General features: G+C 28.7%; 1 protein-coding gene across 1 annotated transcript; it reads left to right on the top strand.

Annotated features, from left to right (window-relative positions):
• On the top strand, positions 12358 to 14551 carry LOC105159143 (probable WRKY transcription factor 7). The gene is made up of 3 exons (XM_011076101.2): positions 12358 to 13200; positions 13360 to 13485; positions 13992 to 14551. Exons 1-3 carry the CDS (start codon positions 12479 to 12481, stop codon positions 14149 to 14151), a joined length of 1008 nt encoding a protein of 335 aa, XP_011074403.1. The 5' UTR covers positions 12358 to 12478; the 3' UTR covers positions 14152 to 14551.

The raw sequence follows: 17706 nt of genomic DNA, 5'->3' as shown, positions 1-17706 counted from the left end.
AGAAAAAAAATAATAAGTTATCAATTAATGTAAATTTTGAAAAAATAAATAAGTTAGTTATTTTGTATGAATGCATTTTTTATTTCACAAGAAATTGGTACGGCAAGGTTATGAACCGTCGTTTGTGAGTTGAAGGACTTTTCTTTTTATATTAGTATAGATAAAAGAAATATAAAAATACCAGAAAATCAATCAATTATATTAATTTATTATATTTACACAGTGTAATTTATATTATTTGATACATTCAAAATTTGGTTCATACTAAATCTGACTATTTTTCAGACAAACTTTTAAAATTTTTTGGTAGCTATTTAAAACGGCTGCGTCGCACTATCTCCTACTTCGCTATCATTGATGGCATAGTCGCCTTTTACTTTACTAACTTCTTTAACCGACTTTTTCCCCCAAGAGAAATAAATTCCTTCTTTTCATCAAAATAATACCCCATTTAACACTGTGATTAGTCAATCAACTACAATTTAATAATAAAAATTTAATTACTCATTAAAAAATAATTAATTAAAAAAATAAGTCAAGTACTTAAGATGTACGTTATTTGGTATATATATATATATATATATATTTGGATTGAGAAAATCTAATTTATTCGCGCAGGAAATGCGTGTTAATAAATTATGTATGGTAACATTTTTTTTTTCCAGATTTATAATGAAGTGTAGAAAGTTGCTATGGAAAGTGACAACTGGAGACTACGACAAATGCTGGCCTACTAATTTATTTTTAATTCAAAAAATTATTAAGAAAAGTTGCAAATAATTATAACAGTATTAAAATACGGGACAATTACATTTTTAAGAAAGGTTTATTTATATAAATTATTCATAATTTTTAAAAAATTATGTATACATTCATAAAAAATATCAATATTGTTTATACAAACTATCCTCGTTTTTAGAAAATTATACATATACCCTAAAAATATCAATATTATTACATAAATTATTCTTACTTTTTGACTGTAATGAATAATTTATATAATTATTTAAAATACAAAAAAAAATATAAATAAATCATAAATTAAGGAATACAAATATAATTATTCTTTAAAATAATAATCGTGGGTTTAGAGCAAGTTCAAGGTAGGTGAGGCCCATGACTACGAGGCAGCGGCCAAGCCCCTAACCCTAATTTTATTAAGCTCCCCCAAAACAACGCTGTTGATGTGGTTGGCTATTTGCACTGAAATCCATAGATTTCCTGCAATTTGCACCATGACCTCAGATACTTTTTTAATTTTTGGGTTGAGACCCTTCTACTCTCTCAATTATTTTTATTTTTATTGTTTCGAATGAATCAGTACAATGACATCATAAATTTCAGTTATTAATAATCAATAGACATGAATTATTAATATTAAATATATAATATAAGTGATTAATAATTCCTATTAGAATAGATTAAAAATTACCATTAAAATAGACTAATATTCGCATATTAGTGAAACTCGAAATCATAATTTTCTAGTCATATGGTCTCAACTTTGCTAATTAAATTAGGCGTGGTTGGCTCTACTCCCTCCATTTAACCATTAATTAAGTATAACATTAACTTGTATGCATGATGTATCAATTAATTGTTTGAGCTATTAACTTGTAGTTGCTTCTAATCTTTACACCATTTGCAATATTACGTGCACTTCATTGATAGTGACGTTTAATTAATAATTTGTAACAATACATAGAACCATCTATACTTAAAATTAGGACTCTCTATATTTTCACCAACTCATGCCTCAATAGATTAACCTATTTCTGTAAATCGATTGAGCAGTGCCAAAATTGAACTTTCAAATCAATTTTCGATATGATTTTTTATAAAAAAATTCATATCCAATTTGATTTATGTTTTGGTTATCAATTAACCAAATTGAATTGAATATTGAATTGTTTTTTCACACATATACACTTATATAAAATACCGTTTATACATACATATATATATATATATAAGTGAAAGAAGTGTCAGACCTGTTTGACACTTTTAAGGGCCCTAATCTCTTATAAAGTGTAAAAGACATAAACAATGAAGCATATATAGATGATTGAGTTTTTGTGTTGGATGTTTTATTCGTTTTAATTGCTTTTATGTATGTATATATATATATATATTGGAATTGTATTTGATTTTAATTTTAAATTGAAGTCTTGAGTTTAAGGATTTTTTTCCCCTAAAATTCCATTCATTTGATTATTAAATTGAATCAAATCAAAAATTTTAGTTATATATCAAATCAAAAAATTTAATTTGATCAACACATGATTTTAGCATACCAAATTTTGAGTTGAACAGATTTTGTATACGGTTGTACCGAACACGGACCCTATGAATATTCATCAACACATAAACGGTCCCAATAATGAGTGGACCTTAGTTCTTTTCTTATTCCTCACAACCATCAAACATAAGGCAACGTGTTCGTCTTTTTAAACACTAGTGGTTGTGGCATGTTATTCTTATGTATTATTATAAGTAAGATAAAATATAAATTAATACTTTACATTAAAAAAATAATTTATCAATTAATGTAAAATTTATAAAATTGAATAAATTAGTTATCTTATCAGTTAAAATGCAGTTTTTACTTCAAAAAAAATTAATGCGACAGTATTATTAACCACCATTTATGAGTGTAAATGATCTTTTTTTTTTATATATTAGTATTTATAAAATTTTGTCCTACTATAATATTTTTAGATCATTTTATCGTAATATTACTTTCCTGTCCAATTTAAAGGATGAATTGCTTTTCTATTTTCAATTTAATATATATATATATATATATATATTAATATAAAAAGAGAAGTCATCTTTTACTTATAAATGATAATTTGTAACACAACTACATTACTTTTTTTGTGTTCCTAATACTAGAAGATATTATTATTATCTTTTTTTTGAGACATGTGATGTGTTAGTTTATATATTTATTTATCTATAAAATATTTTAATGTATTAATAATTATTTATTATATGAAAGCATGAACTACATCTTATATCATTTGGTATTTAGACTATTATAAAAAAAAATTTTTTGATTGAAAAATTGAGATAATCATAAAATAATTTTTTTGTGATTTTTTAAGTTCTAAATTAAAATCGAATCAATAGTATGATGCAATTTTACTTTAAATTTAAAATTATAATTTAAAAAATGAATCATGAAACGATTCAATTCCAACGATTTTGGAAATCTTTTCTCCCCCCCACCCCCCCCCCCCCCACACACACACACAATGAACTCACTATCTTCATTTATGATTAATTACCATAAATAAACAGCATTTAAATCTTTGGTAGAAAACCAAATTGTATACTCTTGATGAGCTTCTCAAGCAAACAAGATAGAAAGCGAGAAATATAATATATATATTTTTTAATAAGTAATAGCATATTATTTAGTCATAGATGGAGTTGACAAAGACAATGTCTAATATGACAGCAACAGCTAATCACAGAAGATCCATCGATCTGACATTCGACGGCCAAATTTTAACAAAAGGTCACATCGCATAAACGTTCTTCACTTTTAAAAAAATCGTTAAAACGATTACACGAGATATTTTAATTCTGACAGAAGATACTCTTTGTTTTAATTAATGATGGTGATGCGACTTTAGGCTTCCTTGTATTAGCTTCTTATTAAGGTCAGAAATTTCGACCAAGTAGGCCACGTTCATGGATCTAAGCAACGGATTAGATTGAAATTAGTTGCGTCACTTTTTGTAATGTTCTACACGCATTCTCTGTTTCTGGCACAATGGACCAACTTCATACATTTTATTATCTAATCGATGCATTCATTATAATTTTAATCTCATTATGGGGAGAGTATGTGAAAAGATTCCATGTGCAATGGAAAATACCTAAGTTTTTAGTAGATGAATATGTTAGTTCAAATTGTTCTTGTCTGAAATTTGATAGTCTTATGAAAATAATATAAATCGGGCCAAATTGAATATTTTATACATACCAAATTTTTTCTGTACCAATTTGATTCGTTTGATTTATCGAATTATATACGCTCTATGATATATATATCTAAATGAATATGCACAACCACTGTACACGTCTATACAATAATTTAAATGAGGCGAGACTAATTAATAAATATTTCTCATATTCTTTATAATATATACATAATAAATCAACACACATCTAGACAATAGTGTTATTAAAGCAATAATTATATAAAGATTCACATTAAGTGCGTTGTTATCATAAAATTATAATATTTTTATCATAGCTTTAAAGCCTAGAATGCTTCTTCTTTTAATTTTCTAAATTTAAGTAGTAACAAAATGTCTTCCACAACACATTTTGCATGTTTCAGTTGTAGTTTACTAGCCAATTATTATAAAAAATATTGAGAAATTGAAACTCTAGAATTACGATATATTATTTTTTGTTAATTAATAATTAACTATCTTAATACTCTACACAATTGAATGTGACCATGTAGGCTAATTATCCAGGGGATGTTTTTTATTTTCATTCACGCCTTTTGGAAAGAGCCGCTAAATTAAGTTCTAGTTTAGGTGAAGGAAGTATGACCGCCTTACCAATAGTTGAAACTCAATCAGGAGATGTTTCGGCTTATATTCCTACTAATGTAATTTCCATTACTGATGGGCAGATATTTTTATCTGCCGATCTATTCAATGCTGGAATCAGACCTGCTATTAATGTGGGTATCTCCATTTCCAGAGTAGGGTCTGCAACTCAAATTAAAGCCATGAAACAAGTAGCTGGTAAATTAAAATTGGAACTGGCGCAATTTGCAGAATTAGAAGCCGTAAAATATATACACCAAGATATAACAACTCAACAATTCTATTTATATCATTTATTGCATATGATGATTATACGGAGTCCAATTCTACGATATTATCAAGTTGGTTGCATATTAATACCAGTGATCATAATAAAACCAAAAACGAGCCAACACAACATATGAGTGAAGAAATTATAATATCTTAGTGCCAATGTCATTTGTGCAATTGTGGGAGGGGCAACTATTTTTAATATTTGTATTTCTCGTAATATTTATAATAGTTGATTGTGTTTTTTTAATTAATAAAATTTTAAAATTTAGTATGAATTATAATTAATAAAATATTTAAATTTATAATTATTAATTAAATAAATAAGTAAAGAATAATATAATAAAAATTTGAAAAAAAAAAAAAGTTGAAGTCGATGTGGCATTGACGACTTCTACCTAAATAATTAAAAAAAATTGCAAGTCATTATTGACAATGACGACTTGCATTAAATATGTTATACCCCTTAAAATTACATTATTTTTGTTAATTTTTTGTTTGAATTTTTTAAATAAATAAGTCTAGTGGACGATGAGGTGATCATTATTATCTTTACTCTTATTGATTTTTTTTGTAAAAAAAAAAAAGAAAATTGAGGATGGATAAAATAAATAATCTATAGAAAATATTAGTTCATAAAAATATTTTTAAAAATTTCTAAAAATAATATAAAATTATAATTTATAATTCAAAAAAATATTTTGATCAGTTCACCACAAAAATTGAATAAAAGTTAAATGAGGCTAATGAAAAAGGCTCGTTATTAGACGGATGTTAAAATCAGGAGGTATTACTTTAAAATTTATCAAACAACGATAAAATATTTATAATTATATCAAATCTAAAAAGAAGTGACTATAACTTCTCCTATAATTTATTTACATCACAAAAATAAAAGTTATTGCGGAGTTCCCTGTAGTCTTCACATATGACAAACGAGCATCTTAATTTTTTCAGAGTAAGCTTACTTTGCAAATTAAAGCAAACCTGTGGTCTTAGGGTCAAACAACAATTCTTGAAGATGCAATGCTTAAGAGTTAAGATAACCCACATGTGACTTTCGTCCTAATTAACATCTTAGAAAGACAATTATGCCCCTGCATGGTCCTTTTCAAATATAGATTTTCTTTTATTTATTTATTCTTCAACTTGAAGTGAACAAAAAATCAAGGAGAAGATTCCAAGGACAGTGTGTGTGTGTGTGTGTTCAGACACAAGTGGATCTCCAGTTTCCAAATTTTATAAAAATAAATAAATTGAGATCTCTTTTCTTTTCTTATATATATTATCCAATAATAATATATAAATATTGCAGTAATGAGAGGAAGTGTGGCAGGCAACTTGATGATCTTCTTCTTATCAGCTCTGGATTCTCATCACTTGAAGGTGTTTGTGAGGCTGTGGCCATACGCATTTCAACCTTTCTCTAGCTGTCAAAACATTGAAATTTTATTAAAATATATTATCTTTTTGGGAAGGAAAGAAAAAATAAAAATATATAAACTGCATAGATGAGGTAGGCATAGGAAGTAACAGTTGTTTCGATTCAATTTTCAAGTTATTTGCTGGAGCTACTAGCTATCTTCTTAATTGTGAGAAATTGACCGCTATTAGTTATTTTTTTCACTAATATTGATTGTTCACCTTGGTAACTGCATTCTCACCAATAGGGTAGTATCATAATTAGTCTTTATTGGATCAATCATAATGTGATGGCATAACATGCTCGTATAAAATAGTGAGTTTTATATTGAATATGTCATAACACATGCTCGTATAAAATAGTGAGTTTTATATTTTCAATGAGGTTCCAATCCATAATATTCAATTGAAAAATTGCAGAATTTGACGATGAAATATAATGTTTTATTACTTAATCTTTTGTTTATCTTTATGACTCCAAATAGTGAGTAAGATCATAGTCTACTTGATAAAATCGAGCACTGAATCCTCGGGCTCAAAGGAAATAAGCCTAAAATTCAAAAATATTGTTAGAGGTGATGGATTTGCTTGAGCAATTAATATAGGACTATTTGGAGGTATCTCCTATTATACGATCGACACCTTAAGGCTCTCAAATTATGCCACGTATTTAACCTAAATTTTAAGATCCTCATCAAATCAAAAATCGACCCGACCTGCATAAACATATAGGCTTTGTTTGGATTTGTTACTTTGCATTTTTCGAGACAAGATAAAACACACCCAATGTTTGTTTTTGTGTTTTTACACATTCTCTGCGTATTTTTTGTTTTTCAACTTTCTATATATAATATATATACATAATATAAAACAGACATGATTTAACAATAAATAGTAATTTTTATCTTCCAAAAGTACAACATTAAACATAAAATATTTATATATATAAATATATAATTTGACAATGAATTAGTGATTTTTGTCTCCCAAATCCCAACATCAAACCTACACCACTTATTTTAAAATATTTTAAATTTTCCCAAAATACAAATTCAAACATATCATCTATTTTTAACACACACTCACTTATCTCTATTTTTCTCTCTCTATTTTCAAAACACAAAACAAAATAACTAAAACACAAATACAAACATAATGATAGAAATCCTAACCCTCATTTGAGACTTTTTCACTAATTGAGGACAAGGAGGGTATTTTACCCTGTCATATCATTACTGATTCAACATATACAGATACGGACATAGTACGTAAGCATGGTTTTGTCTATGAGGAGACAGGACGAGCGAAGTAGTTAAAATAGATGGGGGGACTGACCCAAGTTCAGACGGAGAGTAATGCCCCTTCTTACATCCAGTACTTGTCCGCCCAAGTCCTTTTCGGATTGATTTAACAAATTTAGATTTACAGTCTTTTTCGGAAAGTTTGTTTGGGTACTTACCAATTTTAGCGACAATTTTTAGTAAGTCAACCAAAAAAACAAAAAAAAAACACTAATGTTTTAAAAAATGCGAATAAATTAAAATTTAAGTATTTGACAAAAACAAAAAAATCAAGTCAAGTATTTATTTCTTTCTATTATACAAGAAGAAATTATAACTAAATTCGTCATGGTAAAAAATAAAAATGATGATAAATAATACTTAATTATTGATAGGTAAGGGCTATTTGTTATTATTTCAACAGGCGAGACGAAAATAATAACTATAGTTAAAATAATATCAAATGATTTGGCCATGGTTAAGAACTATAATAATATATTTTTCTTATAGGTAAAAATCAAAATAAATATTAATGGTTAAAAATTAAATTTTTGCATCGAATGTTTTTAACAGCAGTTGACAGGATTAATTCACTATAATTTTCAACCCTTAATTATTTAATAATAAAGGAAATCTTCTATTTTTTAAATGGAACTTTTTACTTTGATTATCAATACTAATACAGAACAAAGACTTATTTTCACTCACAAACGATAGTTTATAAATTGCAACATTAATTTTTTTATTGTGTTGCAAATATTTTTAAATTAATTTTATTTTTTTAATAAAATATTATGTATTAATTATTTATAAAATAAATAATTATTTATTATATTCAGCGCGACTGGTAGCGGGAAAACAAGAAAGGAACAGCCGAAAGAAACGTGGGTGGGCCGCGGAACATGTCAATTTTGATGGGTTGATTTGTTTAGGGGTAGCCCACCCAGCAGCATTAGTCCATTGGTTTTTAAATGGATCCTCAAATAATGAGTAAACAAGTAGAGTGTGAAAATGATGATGGCGAAATCCAAAATCAAGAAAGAGAATTTTCTGATTTTGATCTATAATGAATACTAAATAATCTAAGTAGAGGAATTAATAGTAAATAATTTTAAGGAGGAAGTTGAGCCCGGCCCAAAAACAGACGACCAAGGCCTGGGCCTTGCCCACCTATTCTCTCACTAATAAACTACGCCTCTTGCCCCAATCAACTCATATTTACATTTCCTTTAATTTGTGTCTATAATTTTTTGTTTTGATATATATATATATATATATATATATTCTATACTAATCTATATCTATACTATATAATAAAAAAATATTTTTTTTATCTCACAAATGGCGATTGTGACATCACAAATCAATTTTATTATTATGCCAATAATATCCCTAAGTTGATTTTTTTTTGTTGCTTTCTTTCTTTCTGCTTTTTAGAAATATGATGTGTTAGTTTATATATAAGTTTTCTTATTCATAATATATTTTAAAATATAAAATATTATTTACTAATATAATTTTAATAAAACATGACCAAATTTATTCTTCATTGTTTCTGAAAAGTAACCATATACATTAAAAATGTATTTGTTACATTATAAAATAAAAAATTCATAATGTATACAAAATACTATATTCTTCAAAATAAATCATGAGATAAATAGTTGTGTAATTAATTTTTTTCATAAATTATTTGTAGAAAATTGAATTTTGAATATTTTTAACCGTAATAATAATAGTTATTTGTTTATATTAATCTTACATAATAGTTTATTATAAATTATTATTAAATATTGATATTTGATGTGTTCATTAAAATTATAATATAATTGTATACTTTTTTATTTTATTTTTTTTTAAAAACTTTGCATGATCACATGGAATTACAAGTTTTGACTATTTTTATAAAATTCTTCACTTTCCTTCTATTCCTTATTAATTTAAAAAATATTAATATAAATATATTTGGAAAAATTTATTTCTCATAAGAAATATGAAGAAATAGAAATGTAAAATTAGTTGGTGGTATATAGTCAACTTGATCGACGACAATAAGTTTAATAAAAGTCAATACACTTAATAAAATACAACCCATATTCAAATGAATGATTTATACGAATATCTTTCATCAATTTTAAAATATAATTAAGAATGACATACATTACAAAAAATATAATATTTAATTATGGCTAATTACCATAGTTAAAAATAGATACTCGTAGCAAATAGTCATTGATCACAACTATGCAGTGGTTGTTGGTCGTGGTATATACGAGGGTAGCTAAAACATTTTCTATGATTAAAAGCCATGGCAAATAACTTTTTTTTTAGTAAAAAATCTATATTGATTTTATTTAACCATGATAAAAAAAAATTATTTACCATGATATGTTATAGTAATATTTTTTCCTAGTATCATGAATGACTATTTTACCCATAATTTAGGAAATTAAACATAAAAAATCCATTTAAGACCCATTAGAACTCATATAAAATTCATAATCTATTTAAATTTATTTAAATAAAATTATAATGGATTCACGAAATATTAACCCAGCCCAATCCAAAATTAGGTGGATTGAATTGGAACTATAGGTTTCCACCCATATTACAACCACATATATAATTCAATATGTTTACCTTATTGTCCTTTTATGCGCTTAAAAAAATCACAAAATTATCGTGACCCTTAAATAAAAAAAGAGAAAGAAAAAAAAAAAAAGTATTACAACAACTTCTAGAAATATAAGATTGAGTCTTAGAAAAGGAATTGTGTTGAAGAATAAAAAAGTCAAATAAAAGGAATAAAAGAGCAAATGTATGAGTCTTGCATGCAGTATACTTAGTTGAATTGAAAATTGGGATGAAGAGTCAACAAAGATCATCTCATGCTCAGTCGTAACAGAAAAGCATTAGGATACACACATAAACACGCATCATGCATCTTGTTTTTTTCTCTTCATTCTTCCTAGTCAAGACAAGTACCAGAAAGCATCAACATAATGTTCCCAATGTTGCAGTGTAATCAAGGCAACCAAACTCTTCTTCAACACCCACATAATTTTCCACTTTCTCTTTCTCATACAAACTAACAATGTTTCCCTTATTTTGGGGGATCTTTTTGGTAATTTATATATATATATATATATATATATATTTACGTTGTATTTGGATTGATTTTTTTTGAAGAAATTATCATTTTCTTCTTTAAATCTGAACGTGGTTATAAAATCGGAACGTGTTTCAGTAATTCATTTATTATAAAATAATTATAAACATTCAGAATTCGCTTTAAGACGAAGAAGAAATTGGTTCAAACTTATATAATTTTTCAAACTTTTGCTATAACATTCGGACGCCGTTGATTTTATTTGTTGAATTTGAGAATCTAAACAACGAGAGTAGTTTTTAAAGTATCGTATATTAAATATTATCCGAATATATTTATTTGTCAAGAAAATGGTTAAACAAATGTCAAGAATAAAACTAAGTCAAACTTCCTAACCTAAAAAGTACATATAGTGCTTCCCACTAAGGTTGCTTTAAGTTACAAAAACACTAATGAATTAATCACCTTGTTTTCTTCAAAATTATTCTCTTTTATGTTTTAATATTATGGAACTTGATCCTAGAAATCCAATTCCAAATTCCTCTACACATAACTAATGTTTGAAACTTTCCAATTTCTATGTTGAAATTTTCTTTCCAATTTCTATTTTTAAATTTTCAAATATTCATCCAAATTCAGCCTAACCTAAATTCGTATCATGATGACACTATTAACAAACAAACTTCCTAAAGAGACAGTCTACTAATTTGAACTTCAAAATCTCTTTATAAAAATTTGGGGTTTAAACTTTGGATGTGTACATGAGTGGATGCGTGCATGGCAAAAAGATGTAAATTACAACCACCTTCTATTGATGTTTGATATAATTAAAAATGCACAATCATTATTTAAAAAATTACAAATACTCTATAATTTTAACATCATCTAACCATGAGTCTATTTTGTTAGTCTTACTTAAATTTATATCTATTTTTTTATGATAATTAACAAAAATATTAAAAGTATTTATAATAATATTTAATTTAAAAGGGAAGATGGTTATTTTGTTAAAACAGAAAAACAAAAGACTAGTAAGAAACAACGACTAGGAATGCATTAGGTATGATTGATGAATACACGTCATAAATAATGAAAGAGGGCAAACAACACATACATATTGTGGTTGATGGAAGTAAGTCAAAAGAACCTCAAATTGTGAGAACAAAACGAAAAGTCATTCTCTTCAAAGAAGAGAATCCCATGTGAACCCACCCCCCCATCTCCCTTTGTACCTTTGTGCCTTCAATTTCAAACTTTGAAAAACATACACGTTAATTAAAAAAACAAAAAAAAAAAGAGTTTGAAATTAAAAAAGAAAAGCAACCGGTTACCGGTAAAGCCAAAGGAAGTGGGACCAAACTCCTCAACCCCCCAAATGGACTTTTGTATTTAAAGCTGTTAAAAGGTCAACTCTACCTCACTGGCACCAACCTAACTTCCCCATTTTACCCTTTCTCTAATCCAACGGCTAATTACAACCCTTTTGACTTTTGTACCCCATCATCATCAATTCCACCACCGGTTTACCCGTTAACCCGTCCCCACCACCATAAATTAAAGTTGGTCAATACGTTGCTCAGTTCTTTTCCTCTCTCTTACATGTGTACGTGCCGCGATATCATTGGCTATTGCCTTTGACGGCAAGCAGGTCAGAATCGACAATACAAATACATTAAAGATAGAGAAAGAGCATCGTCAATTTGACACACTCTCTCTCTCTCTCTCTCTCTGCCTTCTTATTTTATACCATCTCTCCTCCTTTCAGCTTCCCCTTTTCTCAACTCTCTCTCTCTCTCTCTCTCTTGTTGGATGGTCTGTGAAAAATGGCTGTAGAGTTGATGCCGGGCTATAGTTTTACGTCTAAAATGGAAGAGAACGCCGCCCAAGAAGCGGCTGCCGCCGGCCTTCAGAGTGTCGAGAAGCTTATCAGATTACTCTCTCACACCCATCAACAAAATTTCTCAGAACAATCATCCCCTAAACTTGACCCAGTCACCACAGCCGATTACCAGGCGGTGGCCGATGTCGCCGTCAACAAATTCAAGAAGTTTATTTCTCTACTTGACCGCACCCCGCGTACCGGCCACGCCCGCTTCCGCCGCGGCCCGGTTTCCAATTCCACTCCGCCACAGCAGAAGATCGAATCAGCTGGTCCTTCAACCCAACCTCCAAAAACCGAGGATAGTGCTACTGCTCCCGGTTCAAGAATTTATTGCCCCACGCCAGTCCAGCGGCTGCCGCCGCTGCCGGTGCCCCACCACCACCAACAGCTGGTGAAAAACGGGTCCCTCGAACGGAAGGAGTCATCAACCACCATAAACTTCGCCTCGCCGGCGACTTCTTTCTTGTCTTCGTTGACCGGGGACACGGAGAGCCTGCAGCCATCGATGTCGTCGGGTTTTCAGATCACGAATCTCTCTCAGGTTTCCTCCGCCGGCCGACCACCTCTGTCCACGTCGTCGTTCAAGAGGAAGTGCAGCTCCATGGATGACGCCACCGCCAAGTGTGGCAGCGGGTCGTCCCGTTGCCATTGTCCCAAGAAAAGGTACGGAAAACAAAAAGTCAACTCCAAGAAAGCGTAAGATGAAATCATGTCGTACTTAGGAAAAAGGATAGAAAAATATGAACACATAATTACAATCTTAATTAATCCAAATCAAGAATTAATCATCTAATGATCTTACGTTTTGATTGTAATTAATAGGAAATCAAGGTTGAAGAGAGTAGTAAGAGTTCCAGCTATAAGCATGAAGATGGCTGACATTCCACCTGATGACTACTCTTGGAGAAAGTATGGTCAGAAGCCCATCAAGGGTTCCCCTCATCCTAGGTAACCTCCTCTCTTAATTACCTTTACTTAATTTAATTCTCCACTAAATTCTTAATCTGCAATTTAAGCAACCTTAAATCATTTAAGATTAATTCGACAATGTCAATATTTCTACTAAAATCATGAAAATATCATTTTTAAAATTCCTTCCCTTGACTTTAGAAAGTATTAATAATCACTCAATACATCCCAAGGAATTGATAATGATGAATAATTAATTAAATGATCAATTTTTCAACTCGTAGTAATAATTTATAATTAACTAAATACTATAATTGAAATACATAAATATTCACATATTAATGAAATTTAAACCATGATATTATATTCATACTGTGAAGAACGCATATTTTATTTCATTCTGCAAAATAATTTAATTGATTAAATTAAAGAATTGTTGGGCGGAAAAAAGTTGGTAATGAGTCCAAATTGAAAATTATGAAATCTACATCATATGTTTGTCCAAAATTGAATTTCATAACGTTTTGCTTATAAATCTACATCAGGGGATATTACAAATGCAGCAGCGTGAGAGGGTGCCCGGCCCGAAAGCACGTGGAGAGGGCATTGGACGACCCGACAATGCTAATCGTGACCTATGAAGGAGAACACAATCACGCCCTTTCCAGTACAGAAGCGCCTGCACTGGTTCTTGAATCATCTTGATCCCATCGATAGAAACAAAACCCCCACCCGAGTCCCATCACGCCCAACGGCCTAGATTCTGCCCCCACCCCACAAGAAATGGAACAAGTTCGATCACCGCCGTCCAACGCGTGGAGAGATGGTCAACCCCCTTTATCAACTCCCAAGACAAAAACATAAATGTGGGGTCCCATTTTGTTTGTTTTTGTGACTCTTTTTTCTTCTTTATGTTTTTTCTTTAATCACAGCCGTTGAAAAACCTTTGATTCTCTCTGTGGAAAAAGAGTGAAAAAGGAAAGAAAAAAGAGAGCGGATTGTGTGGGTTTGGTGGGAAGGGAATTGAATCATCCAAGTGCTGGATTTTCTTCTTTCTTCTTCTTCCAAATTGACATATAATATATATATATATATTTATACTCTTCTATCAATAATCAAATCCTTGATAATTAAATTTGATTGAAAAAAATACAAGATGATCTCTAAATTTTACGATGTTGGCTGTAAATACATCATAATGTTACATCTGTATTTAATTTTAAAAAACTTATTATAGAATACTTATAAATAAAAATAAAGTATGGAATATGCCACTACCACCCGTGTTAATGTATGGAAAACATATAAATTGTTGTTGGTGTTGATGATGAAGAATCTCATTGTGTTGCATTTGTTAAAGTTTAGTGGGTTGTTTAGCATAAATGCCAACTTTTACTTGTTCCAATGAAAATGTTTTAAAAATAGTTAGTCAATGGGAGAAAAAGAGTAAAGAAATGGGGTGTTGTTTAATGGGAACGTGACGTGTATGGGACGGGACGGTTGACAAATTGGACCATTATTTTGGAGTGATGATGAAATTTGAATTGGACTTTCTTGGGAGATTAATGTTATTTAATACTATGCATTAAGTTTTGATTGTCGGAGTTGGTCATGGTTCATCCCCCACCTCAACTCTCTCTCTCTCTCTCTATATATATATATATATATTCTTTATATGTAATTATGTGTGTGTATATGACACACGTAGCAATTTGAATTACAACAAATTAGATCTTGATTTCTTTTAATTGATTTTTGAGAAAATTGATTTAAATGATGTCTAGATAGATTTATAAATTCTTTAAATATTTTATAAGATGTTAAAAAAATTATGAGATGTTGCATTTGATATGTATATATACATATATTATAATGAGTAAGAAATTAGAGTTTATAAGCTGAAAAAAATACGGAGTTTTTAAGTGTTTAGTTAAATTTATTTTAAACATCTTATAAACTCATATATCTTATAAGATGTCTTAAAAGTTTAAAGATATTGAATTTTATTTAATTAAAAATAAGTTATTAAAGTGTATCAAAACTTATAAGGTTTAGAGTGTTTGGCATTAAGTTCTCTATATTATAATGATGATCGAAAAATCCATAAATGTATTATAATTCAAAATCATATAAATAAATAATTTTGCTTAACGTTAAACATATGAACAGTAATAGCAAAATACTAACAAAATTACGAGCGTATTTTTATTTATTGGATGTTAATTAGATTAAAGAGATTATAAGAAATTTTAAAAAGAAATGGGCGAAAAATTGACTTTTTTAAATGAACATCTTATTTTAAACTCATTAGAAAGAATTTACCAAACAATTTTTAAGAGTTTATAAACTCTCAAACACTTATAAATATGTTCCAAAAAGCTTATAAGCTCAATCAAACAACCTCTAAATTAGACTTTAATAGCTCCTTCGATTCTAATTATCTTTATTATAGAACTTCTAACATCTTATAAATTTCAAAGCTTTATTTTATTTAAATACTTCAAAATTTTATTTTTGAAATAAAATTTACCATCTTACTATAAACATTAAAAATATCTTATATGAGTATATAATTTTTCAATAAATTCAACCAAACACCTTTTTAAATAAACTAATTGTAATTCTAACAATCGAGCGTGGAAAACACACGCACACAAACTGGACGACGGATTCCACTCCACCGCAGGCATGACCACACGATTATAGTATGTATATGACTATTTACAAATAAGGATAGATAATTGAGATGATAAAAAGGACAAGGGATGTTGGGTTGGATGAGTTTGTGGAGATGTAGGGTTGACGCCACTCAGCGCAAAAGGCGCAGGTGGGAGGAAGTGGGGGATGGATGCAGGATATCCCAACTCTAAAATCACAAGGAACTAGATTGTGTGTTGTTTCATCACACTGCACTGCAATATCACACACACACACTATATATATATATATATATATATATACTTTTATTTTATTCTCATTTTTTTCCTCTATCTAATAATTTTAAATTGGGAAAGATTAATATTGGTTGGTTGCTTGTTGTGTATATAGTTTAATTTAGTTATGACCCTCCACATTATTATTATAGTGTAAAGTCCAGTAGATGTTGCAGCTGTCTCACATGGGGCCAAGGGTGAGGAAGATGATATTTTTCTTTCTTTTTTATTTATAAATTTCTAATGTGGTCAAAATTTGGCAATGCCTCTTTTTAGTGGTATCCTATGCCATTTTTGCTTCTATTTGTGCTTGTCTTGCTTCCAAATGAATTTTATATATAATGAGGTTCGGGATAAATCTATTTTTCGTCATTAATGCGATTTTGGTTCTAAAATAATTTAAGATTATAATTTTGGTCATCAAACTTTAATTTTTCTAAATACTTTTAGTCCTTCAATTAAATTTAACAAAATTTTCATTGAAAGTGGAAAAAATTGCTATTTTCCTCCCATTTTGTGGCGTTTTTCAAGTTTTAATCTAATGCATCAATTTTTCTATTTTTTTTAAAATTTCAAAAGAGAATAATTAAAAAAAATAAATTTAAGGAACAAATTTTCTAAATAATCTTAACAAAAACATGTCAATAATAGGATTGAGCAATAAATTTTAGAAAATTTATTGTTTAAACTTATTTTTTTTAGTTTATTCTCTTTTGAAGTTTGAAAAAATATAAAAAAAATAGATGAATTAGATTATAACTTGAAAAAACACCACAAAATGGGAGAAAAATAGTAATTTTTTCCACTTTAAATGGAATTTCCCTTGCGTTTAATGGAAAGACCAAATGTACAAAACAAAGTTAAAGTTTGAAAATCAAAATTACAATTTTAAATTATTTAAGGACCAAAATTATATTAATAATTATATTTGAAAATAAAAAATACATTTATCCCAATGAGGTTCGAGTACAAGAAAAAGATTTCTTGCTAAATAGATTAATCCCATGGATATAAACATAATAAAACCTTATACTATTGCCGCAAACCCTACGACTGCGATGAAGTTATCTTCCTCTCTTTTGAAATTGATGTGCCCAAATTATAGTATTGCAATTTTGTTGTGGAAAGAAAGAAAAATTATATTTAAATGACTGCAAAACCCCTACATCATTCATTGGTTGGGGAATGTTTGTTTTAGCACATGTATATTTATGGACCTTATTTTATTTGTAGTTTTAAATTTATACAAAATTGCACCCAAAAAGCTGCATTAATGATAGGGATAAAGATATAGAAATTACTATTCATTTGGAAAATTATATATAGT

The sequence above is a fragment of the Sesamum indicum genome, linkage group LG3, assembly GCF_000512975.1.
Source record: "Sesamum indicum cultivar Zhongzhi No. 13 linkage group LG3, S_indicum_v1.0, whole genome shotgun sequence".
Classification (NCBI taxonomy): Eukaryota; Viridiplantae; Streptophyta; class Magnoliopsida; order Lamiales; family Pedaliaceae; genus Sesamum; species Sesamum indicum.
This window is presented reverse-complemented; position numbering and strand designations above follow the sequence as displayed.